General features: G+C 40.0%; 2 protein-coding genes across 2 annotated transcripts; both read right to left on the reverse strand.

Annotated features, from left to right (window-relative positions):
- Positions 1-1,716: 1,716 nt before the first annotated feature.
- Positions 1,717-3,875, reverse strand: LOC122835491 (tripartite motif-containing protein 16-like). Its single transcript, XM_044124592.1, has 2 exons — positions 3,301-3,875; positions 1,717-3,219 (listed from the first exon to the last, which is right to left on the reverse strand). The coding sequence occupies exons 1-2, from the start codon at positions 3,761-3,763 to the stop codon at positions 2,105-2,107; spliced, it is 1,578 nt and encodes a 525-aa protein (XP_043980527.1). The 5' UTR covers positions 3,764-3,875; the 3' UTR covers positions 1,717-2,104.
- Positions 3,876-8,505: 4,630 nt separating this feature from the next.
- Positions 8,506-11,072, reverse strand: LOC122835510 (tripartite motif-containing protein 16-like). Its single transcript, XM_044124630.1, has one exon. The coding sequence runs from the start codon at positions 10,884-10,886 to the stop codon at positions 9,225-9,227; it is 1,662 nt and encodes a 553-aa protein (XP_043980565.1). The 5' UTR covers positions 10,887-11,072; the 3' UTR covers positions 8,506-9,224.
- Between the last annotated feature and the right edge of the window lie 176 nt (positions 11,073-11,248).

Below are 11,248 nucleotides of genomic sequence, written 5' to 3' on the forward strand. Positions count from 1 at the left end.
AGACGTGAGGAAGGAGAGATGCAGAACCAAGACCCAAGTCAAAATCCGGACATGGATCCTGAAAATCAACCATGTGATCTTGAAATGCCTGAGGAAGACATCAATGCTTCTTCAGAGGACGATCAGGAGGTGGAGCAGGAGCGACGTTCCTCAAGATCACGTCAACCAAAATCCATCTTTACATATGATGAGTTAGGGAAACCTAGTTTCATATCTTTGAAGAAACAGGAATTTTATTTTCAACCATATATAGTTCCAGTTACAGCTAAACTTAATTAAAAATGTTTTATTATTCATTTGGTACAAAATATTCAGTTACAAGTAAGAGTCATTTTGCAGAAATGTATTTCTAGTGACTACAACTACACTTAAAAGTTATCGATGCGTTTACAGAAGGAAGTGAGTGTTTTGTAAGGTAACACAAAAGTAGTCTGTAAGAAGTCGTCCTACATTCAAAGTATGTTTAATGTGGATCCATTTAATAAGGTGGAATGGTAGATTTAGCCATATGTGACTTAATGGACTTGGGAGGCTTACCAATGTACCGACAATTTAAGTCAATGCACTGAAACAGGAATATAAGTAAATGTACTTTTCCTGTATACATGCATTTGTAGTCATTTGATGTGAAATATTTGTTATTGTTTTTGAAGAGCAACATGTAACTAAATGGTACCTGGATGAGTTCAATGTTAGAAGCTAGTAGTAAGGATACATTCTTTAAGTTTTAAAGTGTAAAATGTTCTGAAAACATTTTATTATTTTAGTAGTGGAGGGTGTAGAGCCCTGAAAATATGTTAAGAACGTGATGTTAAATAAATAGGTACAATATTGGGCAAGAAATTATTTGATTTAGTGTTTAGTTAGAACAGTTCATTTGGTTTATGACTAAATATGTGCTCATACTACTTTATTTTATTTTATTTCATAGATTTTTGTCATGATAATACCCCTTTAAGGACACAATGCATGATGGGAGTTGAAAGTTCATGACCTGTGAATATATACGAAAAGAGAGGAAAACTACACACGCTGTTTGCTCGAACCGTGGATTTTGTTTAATAAAGTTGCACAAAACCGAAAAGCTTTGAGGTTTTTGTAAGATCTTTTTAAAGATGCAACACTGAGAAAAATCTGTTGCCTTTTTCCTCACTGAACTGAAATGGCAGCAGAACACAGAGAGATGAAAGTTTGCATTATATCTTTATCTGTTTATTGTTATTGTTGCTGATAAAGTATCATTTTATAAAAGCTGTGAAACTTTAACTCTACTCACAGCAAACTGACGTTCTGCTACCAAACGTTTCTGTCAGAGGTTCATTTCTACATTTCATGTTCATTTATTTGAAGGTTGAACATCTGAGCAGCTCTTCTGTGTTTTATGACATGTCTCCATGGTTTCTGACAGGTTTAAAGCTCAATGTTCAACAAACTGCCAGTGGAGGAGCTTCAACCTCGTCTTCATTCCTGCTACCAGGATCTCCAGCTCAGCTTTCTTTCTGTAATCTCTCTGCAGTGGAGGAAGCAGAGTGTTCTTGATGAATGAAGGAGAAACCAAACATCTGATCGAAACCAGAAGAACATGAGACGCTTTGAAGGAAATGTTTTGGCAATTCAGATGAGAAAACTCACAACTTATTATTATAATGAAGGGAAACTTTGCAAATTTCTTTGTAATAATTTATTTTATTGAAGAAAGTCAGAGATACAGAACAGCAGACATTCATTATTCTGATCTAAATATAAATCATTTAAAAGTAAATATAATCTGTTCTGATTTTATGGTAGTTTCAGTTTCTTCTTTGGATCACAATAAACAAATATTAGCAAGATTAGTTTTCACTACAGTCTGAACTAATTTAAACAAGAACATACAAATATGTGAATACAAATATGAAAGGAAAAAATATTAGAGTAGAGAAAAGTTTAGATTTAAATGTAGAGAAATATTTCTGTCATAAAAGGATGAAAGAAAACATCAGCAGTGATTTCCTTTAAGACTCCTGGAACTAAAAAAAAGAACAATTTAACTAGAAAAACAAAGAACAGAAGATCAGAGCGGAAACATCAGAACCATGAAACCTGATCAACAATCAGAGAAAATCTATTTGGGTTTACAGAACTCTGCAGAACCTCCAACCCAAACTCCAGCCAGTAGCGGCTGAGTGAATCTGGTCTGGACTCTGTGGAGGAGAGTCATGGTTTCAGAGACGCTGTAGAAGGACAGAATACCTGCTCTGTGATCCAGGTACACTCCGACTCTGGAGGAAACTGGACCTGAGACGGAGGTCCAGATGTTGTTGTGACCAAATTTAGAATTGTAACAATTTAATGCCCAAGATTTGTCATTATTTCCAAAAAAACATTTATTCTCTCTTCCAGCTCTACTGATATTCTTGTAAGCGACTGCTACATAAACCCATGACCCGCTCCATTCCACCTCCCAGTAACAACGTCCAGTCAGACTCTCTCTACTCAGAACCTGAAAATAATGATCAGTGAATCTGTCTGGATGACTAGAATAAGACTGATTGTTATCCGTCAATGTCACCTTCCTGTTCCCCTCTGATAGTTCCAGATATGTATTTGCTGTGTTTGGATCCAGAGTGATTTCACATGAATATCTTAAGAATCCAGCTCTGCTCTTTGGTTCTGGTTCTGACAGTAGAACATCCACCTCAGTGACCATCAGTGAGATGTTTGTCCATGAGTCTCTCAGGACGTCCTGTAGTTTCTCTCTGAGCTGTGACACAGCTGCTGTCACGTCCTCAAAGTGTCTCAGAGGACGGATGTTGATGCTGGATGAGTGTGTAGACTCACTGAGTGCTGGCAGTGAGGGGTAGTTGAGGAGAAACTGGTTGTGATCCTCTGTGTGTGAGAGCTGCTCCAGCTCAGCGTCTTTCCTCTTCAGCTCAGTGATCTCCTGCTCCAGCTTCTCCTGAACATCTTTGACTCGACTCACTTCAGTTTCCTGCTGGGATCTGATCTGCTGCTTCACCTCAGAGCTTCTTTTCTGGAGGAGACGGATCAGCTCAGTGAAGATCTTCTCACTGTCCTCCACTGTTTTATCAGCAGAGTGATTGATGGCCTCCACCTCCTGTTGAAGCAGCTTCACATCTTTCTCCTGGTCCTGGATCATCTGCTGGATTTTTCCTCGTCTCTCCTCCAGCTCTCTCTGCCTCTCAGTCCTTTCTGCTGCAGCTGAGACTGTGTCATGACCTTTATGTTCATCCACAGAGCAGAGATAACAGATACACTTCTGATCAGTGCGGCAGAACATCTTCATCACCTCATCATGACGAGAGCAGATGTTCTCCTGGAGGTTCTTGGACGGCTCCACCAGCTTGTGTTTCTTAAATGTAACTGAATCATAATGAGGCTGAAGGTGTTTCTCACAATAAGAGGCCAGACAGACCAAACAGGACTTGATGGCTTTCAGTTTTCTTCCAGTGCAGAAATCACAGGCCACATCTTCAGGTCCAGCATAGCGGTGATCAGCAGGAGCAGCTTGGAGTCCAGTTTTCTTCAGCTGCTCCACTAAAGCTGCTAGTATGGTGTTTTTCTGCAGGTCAGGCCTCTGTGTGAAGGTTTTCCTGCACTGAGGACAGCTGGTAGCTTTCTGATCCTTCTGCATCCCAGAAGTTGTAATACAGTTCATACAGAAGCTGTGTCCACAGGTAGTAGTCACCGGATCCTTCAGTAGATCCAGACAGATGGAACAAGAGAAAGTTTCTGGGTCCAGCTGAACTGCCTGCTGCTCCATTTCTCCTCTCAGTCAGAGTGAGTGTGTTAGTTTCGTTTCCTCATCAGAGAAACGAGGCTGAGCTCTGATCTACCAATCAGGTGTCAGTGCAGAGAGGCTGCAGCCAATCAGCTTCTACCTTCAGCTTTAAGGCGTGTTTGAAACCAGAAAGAAGAGGGAGGGATATCAGATTACAGGAAGAGGAAGGCTCTGAACGTGAAACACATAAAGGTCTTCACAACAGATTTCTGATCAAAACAACTGAGTCACCAAAACTCAGATCTCTAACATGTGATTTCTTCACAGTATCAGAAAATAAAATAGTGTCATTGCTGCTAAAGAAATTGGACGTGTTTAGTTGTTGAGTTAAATTTGTTGCCTGTTTCCTCTCTGCACTGTAACGTCAGCAGGACATGGAGAGTTCAAAGTTTGCATTATAATCTTATTTTATGAAGCTGTAAAACTTTAACATGAACACAGGTTCTGCAACCAAAGCAGTCCATCAAATGAAGCCTTCCCATCCATCCAGTCCCACCTGGTGTTTTTTAAGAGGACTTCAGTTCTTTGGCATCATGTGTGACCAGATTCAAAACTCCAGCTTGGAGAATGAGATTGTCTCTGCAAGCTTTGAACTTGCCATCATGTCACCACTGATCAAGAAGCCTGATCTGGACTCCATGCCTGATAATTGTAGGTTGGTCTCTAATCAGCCACTGAAGTTTATTTTTATAGCAAATTCCAGAAACACAAAGTTCTTCACATCATAAAAACACAAAGATAAAAGGTCATAAAAACAACACAGTCACTAGGAACAAACATCACATTTTATCGAGAGCTTTCATGAAAATCATCAATAAACACCAAATATGTTGATCAATGTTTCATTTATTGTGATTCAAAGTCAACTCTACACAGGTGGGGTCTTCATAGACATTTAAAGGCACTCAGTGTTTCTGCTGTTTTGTAGTTTTCTGGAAGTTTATTCAAGATCTGTGGTGCACAGAAGCCAAATGTTTCTTCTCCATGTTTGGTTCTGGTTCTGTGGATGCAGAACAGAACCAGCTATTTAACTGTTTGAACCGTTTTTTCAATAATTTTGCGATGAATGTGAGGTTGGAGATCAACCTGTAATTCTGCAGCAGTAATTTCTCCAGATTGTTGTTTTTATCAGTGGTTTGATAGCTGCTGATGAGAGCAAAGAGTTTTCTATTTCAATCAGATCAGATCTAATGACAGGCAGAGCTTTATTCAGAAAAGTTGTAGACATAATATCAATACAGTCTGAATAAAAGCTTGATTTATTAATCATTTCTTTAAAGTTTTTATAGTTTGGTTGTTGAAATTGAGTCATTTTTTCATGTGTTATGTTTTGGTTTAGCATTGATGCTAGTGTGGATGTGCAGATTAATCCTCTAAGTTTTTGAATTTTCTCTGCAGAGAAGTTGATAAATCCGCTGCAGGTCGTGTTTGATTAGAGTTCAGGTGGAAAAGTCACAGAAGAGTTTGTGAGCCTGTCAAAAGTCAGAAATAAAACACAATTGTTGCTAAAGTTTTTGTTTGTGATTTCTGCTGAGAAAGTGTCCTTTTCATGTTTTAGTGTTGAGCGACAGCTTCATAGTCTTTCTGTGTTGATGTCACAGGAAACATGAAGGCGTGTTTTACGCCATTGATGTTCGACCCCATGTGATCCGTTAATGTCATCCAACCATGTTTATGTTTGGAACATAATGTCGATATTATGCTCAGTGATGAAGTCGTTAACAAACTGTCCTTTTGCTGATAGTGACTTTATATTTAGCAAAGCCTGTTTATGGGACTTGGTGGCAAATTTGCTGTGAATTGAAGGTTTGATTTTAGAAACTTTGCATTTAGTTTCTGTGGTTTTTGTTAATTTTCTCTTAGCGATCCGGATCGGTACCGTTCCATATAGAACTGCTGGGGACCAGATGCATTGCAAGGAAGACAGGTGTAGAAGTAAAATCTGGACCCGGGTCTCAGATCTCAGGTACTCAGAGTGGAGGTCGCTCCGGTCTCTCAGAACCAGGTGGTTCTGATGAGGTGAAGTTTGTGGGCTCAAAGAAGAGAAGCAGCCAGCAGAACTTATCTGATCATTTTATCTATGAAACAAGCTTCTGGATTCTGGGGATAAAAGTACCAAGTGAAACCTGACGACCCGTTTTCTGCCCAAGTGAAGAATCATCAGATCAGGTGACATAAGTTCTGCTGAGCTGTCCGGACCTTGATGGAGAACCTTGCCTCCCAGTAGATGTTGAAGGAGTGGGGAGTTGAAGGTTCCACTCCCACTTTGTTTCCAGCCAAGGTAGATCATTTTACCAAGTTTATGAGGCTTATGCAACATCTAACAAGTCTGGAAAGACAGCTGCACGCAGAATCTTTAGCGAATTTATTCTGGAAGCGATTCGATACCCTGCTGGAATCCATCGTGACTAGGAAGAATTTGAGAATGAGCTGTTGAGAATGAGCTGTTCAGAAAGTAGAGTTACAGGATACAACAACAGGTTACCACCCTCACACCTTACACCTCAGTCTGACAGCAGAACTTTGTTAAGCATGTTCAGAACACTGGAAGAGACACAGAAACCTAACTGGAAAAGACTATTTGAACAAAGTAGTACATGCATAACTCTACAGTGCACAAATCGACTGGCTTTTCACCTTTTTTCCTGTTATTTGGAAAAAGAGCCAATCCTACCTATTGACCTGTTGTTTCCAAAAGAACAAAAGCAGTCACAGTCTCATCAAGGCTATGCAGACAAATGGCAAAAGGTCAATGCAGGAAGCTTACAGCATCGCACAAGAAAACATGAGAAAAGCAAGTAAGAGAGGACAAAAGTATTACAACAGAAAAGTTCAGAACTTCAACCTGGAGACCACGTTTCTTGTCCAAAACCTTTCTGAAAGAGGAGGACCTGGAAAAATACGTGCTTACTGGGAAAACAAAACACATGTTATAAAAAAGAAAGAAGAGGGCAAAGACAGTCCAGTTTATGTGGTGACACCGTTGGATGGTGAAGGAGGAAAGAATCCTTCATAGGAATGTCTTACTACCCTGTCCCTTATCTTATTGATGGACAAGACACTAAAGAACCAAAAGAAAAAACAACCAAAAGAGACAAGTAAACAGACAAACATGCCAAACCAAAAGAGACCAAGTTCATGAGGATTCTGACAGCTGTAGTGAGGACGAGTATTCTGTGTGGATTACCCATCAAAGCCAGACTACCAGTCTCTCAACCCAAAGGCCCAGTCTTTCGGTCCAGATCCAGCCAACCTGCAGAAGAAACCCAAACTGGGAGACTTGGGCGAAGACAAAGCCAGTTTCAGGATGAGAATTATTCTGCTGACGACAGGAATCAAATGGACGAGAGACGTGGAGGAAGGAGAGATGCAGAACCAAGACCCAAGTCAAAATCCGGACATGGATCCTGAAAATCAACCATGTGATCTTGAAATGCCTGAGGAAGACATCAATGCTTCTTCCAGAGGACGATCAGGAGGTGGAGCAGGAAGCGGCGTTCCTCAAGATCACGTCCAACCAAAATCCATCTTTACATATGATGATGAGTTAGGAAACCTAGTTTCATATCTTTGAAGAAACAGGAATTTTATTTTCAACCATATATAGTTCCAGTTACAGCTAAACAATTGAAAATGTTTTATTATTCATTTGGTACAAAATATTCAGTTACAAGTAAGAGTCATTTGCAGAAATGTATTTCTAGTGACTACAACTACACTAAAGTTATCGATGCGTTTACAGAAGGAAGGAGGTGTTTTGTAAGGTAACACAAAAGTAGTCTGTAAGAAGTCGTCCTACATTCAAAGTATGTTTAATGTGGATCCATTTAATAAGGTGGAATGGTAGATTTATCCATATGTGACTTAATGGACTTGGGAGGCTTACCAATGTACCGACAATTTAAGTCAATGCACTGAAACAGGAATATAAGTAAATGTACTTTTCTGTATACATGCATTTGTAGTCATTTGATGTGAAATATTTGTTATTGTTTTTGAAGAGCAACTTGTAACTAAATGGTACCTGGATGAGTTCAATGTTAGAAGCTAGTAGTAAGGATATATTCTTTAAGTTTTAAAGTGTAAAATGTTCTGAAAACATTTTATTATTTTAGTAGTGGAGGGTGTAGAGCCCTGAAAATATGTTAAGAACGTGATGTTAAATAAATAGGATTTTAATATTGGGCAAGAAATTATTTGATTTAGTTTTAGTTTAGTTAGAACAGTTCATTTGGTTTATGACTAAATATGTGCTCATACTTTAGTTTATTTTGTTTTATTTTATAGATTTTGTCATGATAATACCTTTAATGACACAATGCATGATGGGAGTTGAAAGTTCATGACCTGTGAATATATACGAAAGAGAAAACTACATAGCTGTTTATGCTCGAACCGTGGATTTTGTTTAATAAAGTTGCCAAAACCGAAAACCTTTGAGGTTTTGTAAGATCTTTAAAGATGCAACATGAAAAAAAATCTGTTACCCTTTTTCCTCACTGAACTGAAATGGCAACAGAACACAGAGAGTTGAAAGTTTGCATATCCTTATCTGTTTATTGTTATTGTTGCTGATAAAGTATTGTTTTATAAAGTTGTGAAACTTTAACTCTACTCACAGCAAACAGACGTTCTGCTACCAAACGTTTCTGTCAGAGGTTCATTTCTACATTTCATGTTCATTTATTTGAAGGTTGAACATCTGAGCAGCTCTTCTGTGTTTTATGACATGTCTCCATGGTTTCTGACAGGTTTAAAGCTCAATGTTCAACAAACTGCCAGTGGAGGAGCTTCAACCTCGTCTTCATTCCTGCTACCAGGATCTCCAGCTCAGCTTTCTTTCTGTAATCTCTCTGCAGTGGAGGAAGCAGAGTGTTCTTGATGAATGAAGGAGAAACCAAACATCTGATCGAAACCAGAAGAACATCAGACGCTTTGAAGGAAATGTTTTGGCAATTCAGATGAGAAAACTCACAACTTATTATTATAATGAAGGGAAACTTTGTGAATTTCTTTGTAATAATTTATTTTATTGAAGAAAATCAGAGATACAGAACAGCAGACATTTATTATTCTGATCTAAATATAAATCATTTAAAAGTAAATATAATCTGTTCTGATTTTATGGTAGTTTCAGTTTCTTCTTTGGATCACAATAAACAAATATTAGCAAGATTAGTTTTCACTACAGTCTGAACTAATTTAAACAAGAACATACAAATATGTGAATAAAAATATGAAAGGAAAAAATATTAGAGTAGAGAAAAGTTTAGATTTAAATGTAGAGAAAAATTTCTGTCATAAAAGGATGAAAGAAAACATCAGCAGTGATTTCCTTTAAGACTCCTGGAACTAAAAAAACAATTTAACTAGAAAAACAAAGAACAGAACATCAGAGCGGAAACATCAGAACCATGAAACCTGATCAACAATCAGAGAAAATCTATTTGGGTTTACAGAACTCTGCAGAACCTACAAAGTTATAAACTCCAGCCAGTAGCGGCTGAGTGAATCTGGTCTGGACTCTGTGGAGGAGAGTCATGGTTTCAGAGACGCTGTAGAAGGACAGAATACCTGCTCTGTGATCCAGGTACACTCCGACTCTGGAGGAAACTGGACCTGAGACGGAGGTCCAGATGTTGTTGTGACCAAATTTAGAATTGTAACAATTTAATGACCAAGATTTGTCATTATTTCCAAATACACATTCATTCCCACTTCCTGCTCTACTGATATTCTTGTAAGCGACTGCTACATAAACACATGACCCGCTCCGTTCCACCTCCCAGTAACAACGTCCAGTCAGACTCTCTCTACTCAGAACCTGATAATAATCAGTGAATCTGTCTGGATGACTAGAATAAGACTGATTGTTAAGCGTCCGTGTCACCTTCCTGTTCCCCTCTGATAGAACCAGATGTGTGTTTGCTGTGTTTGGATCCAGAGTGATTTCACATGAATATCTTAAGAATCCAGCTCTGCTCTTTGGTTCTGGTTCTGACAGTCCAACATCCACCTCAGTGACCATCAGTGAGATGTTTGTCCATGAGTCTCTCAGGACGTCCTGTAGTTTCTCTCTGAGCTGTGACACAGCTGCTGTCACGTCCTCAAAGTGTCTCAGAGGACGGATGTTGATGCTGGATGAGTGTGTAGACTCACTGAGTGCTGGCAGTGAGGGGTAGTTGAGGAGAAACTGGTTGTGATCCTCTGTGTGTGAGAGCTGCTCCAGCTCAGCGTCTTTCCTCTTCAGCTCAGTGATCTCCTGCTCCAGCTTCTCCTGAACATCTTTGACTCGACTCACTTCAGTTTCCTGCTGGGATCTGATCTGCTGCTTCACCTCAGAGCTTCTTTTCTGGAGGAGACGGATCAGCTCAGTGAAGATCTTCTCACTGTCCTCCACTGTTTTATCAGCAGAGTGATTGATGGCCTCCACCTCCTGTTGAAGCAGCTTCACATCTTTCTCCTGGTCCTGGATCATCTGCTGGATTTTTCCTCGTCTCTCCTCCAGCTCTCTCTGCCTCTCAGTCCTTTCTGCTGCAGCTGAGACTGTGTCATGACCTTTATGTTCATCCACAGAGCAGAGATAACAGATACACTTCTGATCAGTGCGGCAGAACATCTTCATCACCTCATCATGACGAGAGCAGATGTTCTCCTGGAGGTTCTTGGACGGCTCCACCAGCTTGTGTTTCTTCAAAGGAGCCACATCATAATGAGGCTGAAGGTGTTTCTCACAATAAGAGGCCAGACAGAACAAACAGGACTTGATGGCTTTCAGTTTTCTTCCAGTGCAGAAATCACAGGCCACATCTTGAGGTCCAGCATAGCGGTGATCAGCAGGAGCAGCTTGGAGTCCAGTCTTCTTCAGCTGCTCCACTAAAGCTGCTAGTATGGTGTTTTTCTGCAGGTCAGGCCTCTGTGTGAAGGTTTTCCTGCACTGAGGACAGTGGTAGCTTTTCTCCTTCTCACCTCCATCCCAGAAGTTTGTAATACAGTTCATACAGTAGCTGTGTCCACAAGGAATAGCCACCGGATCCTTCAGTAGATCCAGACAGATGGAACAGGAGAAAGTTTCTGGGTCCAGCTGAACTGCCTGCTGCTCCATTTCTCCTCTCAGTCAGAGTGAGTGTGTTAGTTTCGTTTCCTCATCAGAGAAACGAGGCTGAGCTCTGATCTACCAATCAGGTGTCAGTGCAGAGAGGCTGCAGCCAATCAGCTTCTACCTTCAGCTTTAAGGCGTGTTTGAAACCAGAAAGAAGAGGGAGGGATATCAGATTACAGGAAGAGGAAGGCTCTGAACGTAAAACACGTAAAGGTCTTCACAACAGATTTCTGATCAAAACAACTGACTGAGTCACCAAAACTCAGATCTCTATCATGTGATTTCTTCACAGTGTGGAGGTCTTTGTTGCTCAGGAAAATCTGTTGCCTTTTTCCTCACTGAACTGAAATGGCAGCAGGACACAG

This window comes from Gambusia affinis, linkage group LG01, assembly GCF_019740435.1.
Source record: "Gambusia affinis linkage group LG01, SWU_Gaff_1.0, whole genome shotgun sequence".
NCBI lineage: Eukaryota > Metazoa > Chordata > Actinopteri > Cyprinodontiformes > Poeciliidae > Gambusia > Gambusia affinis.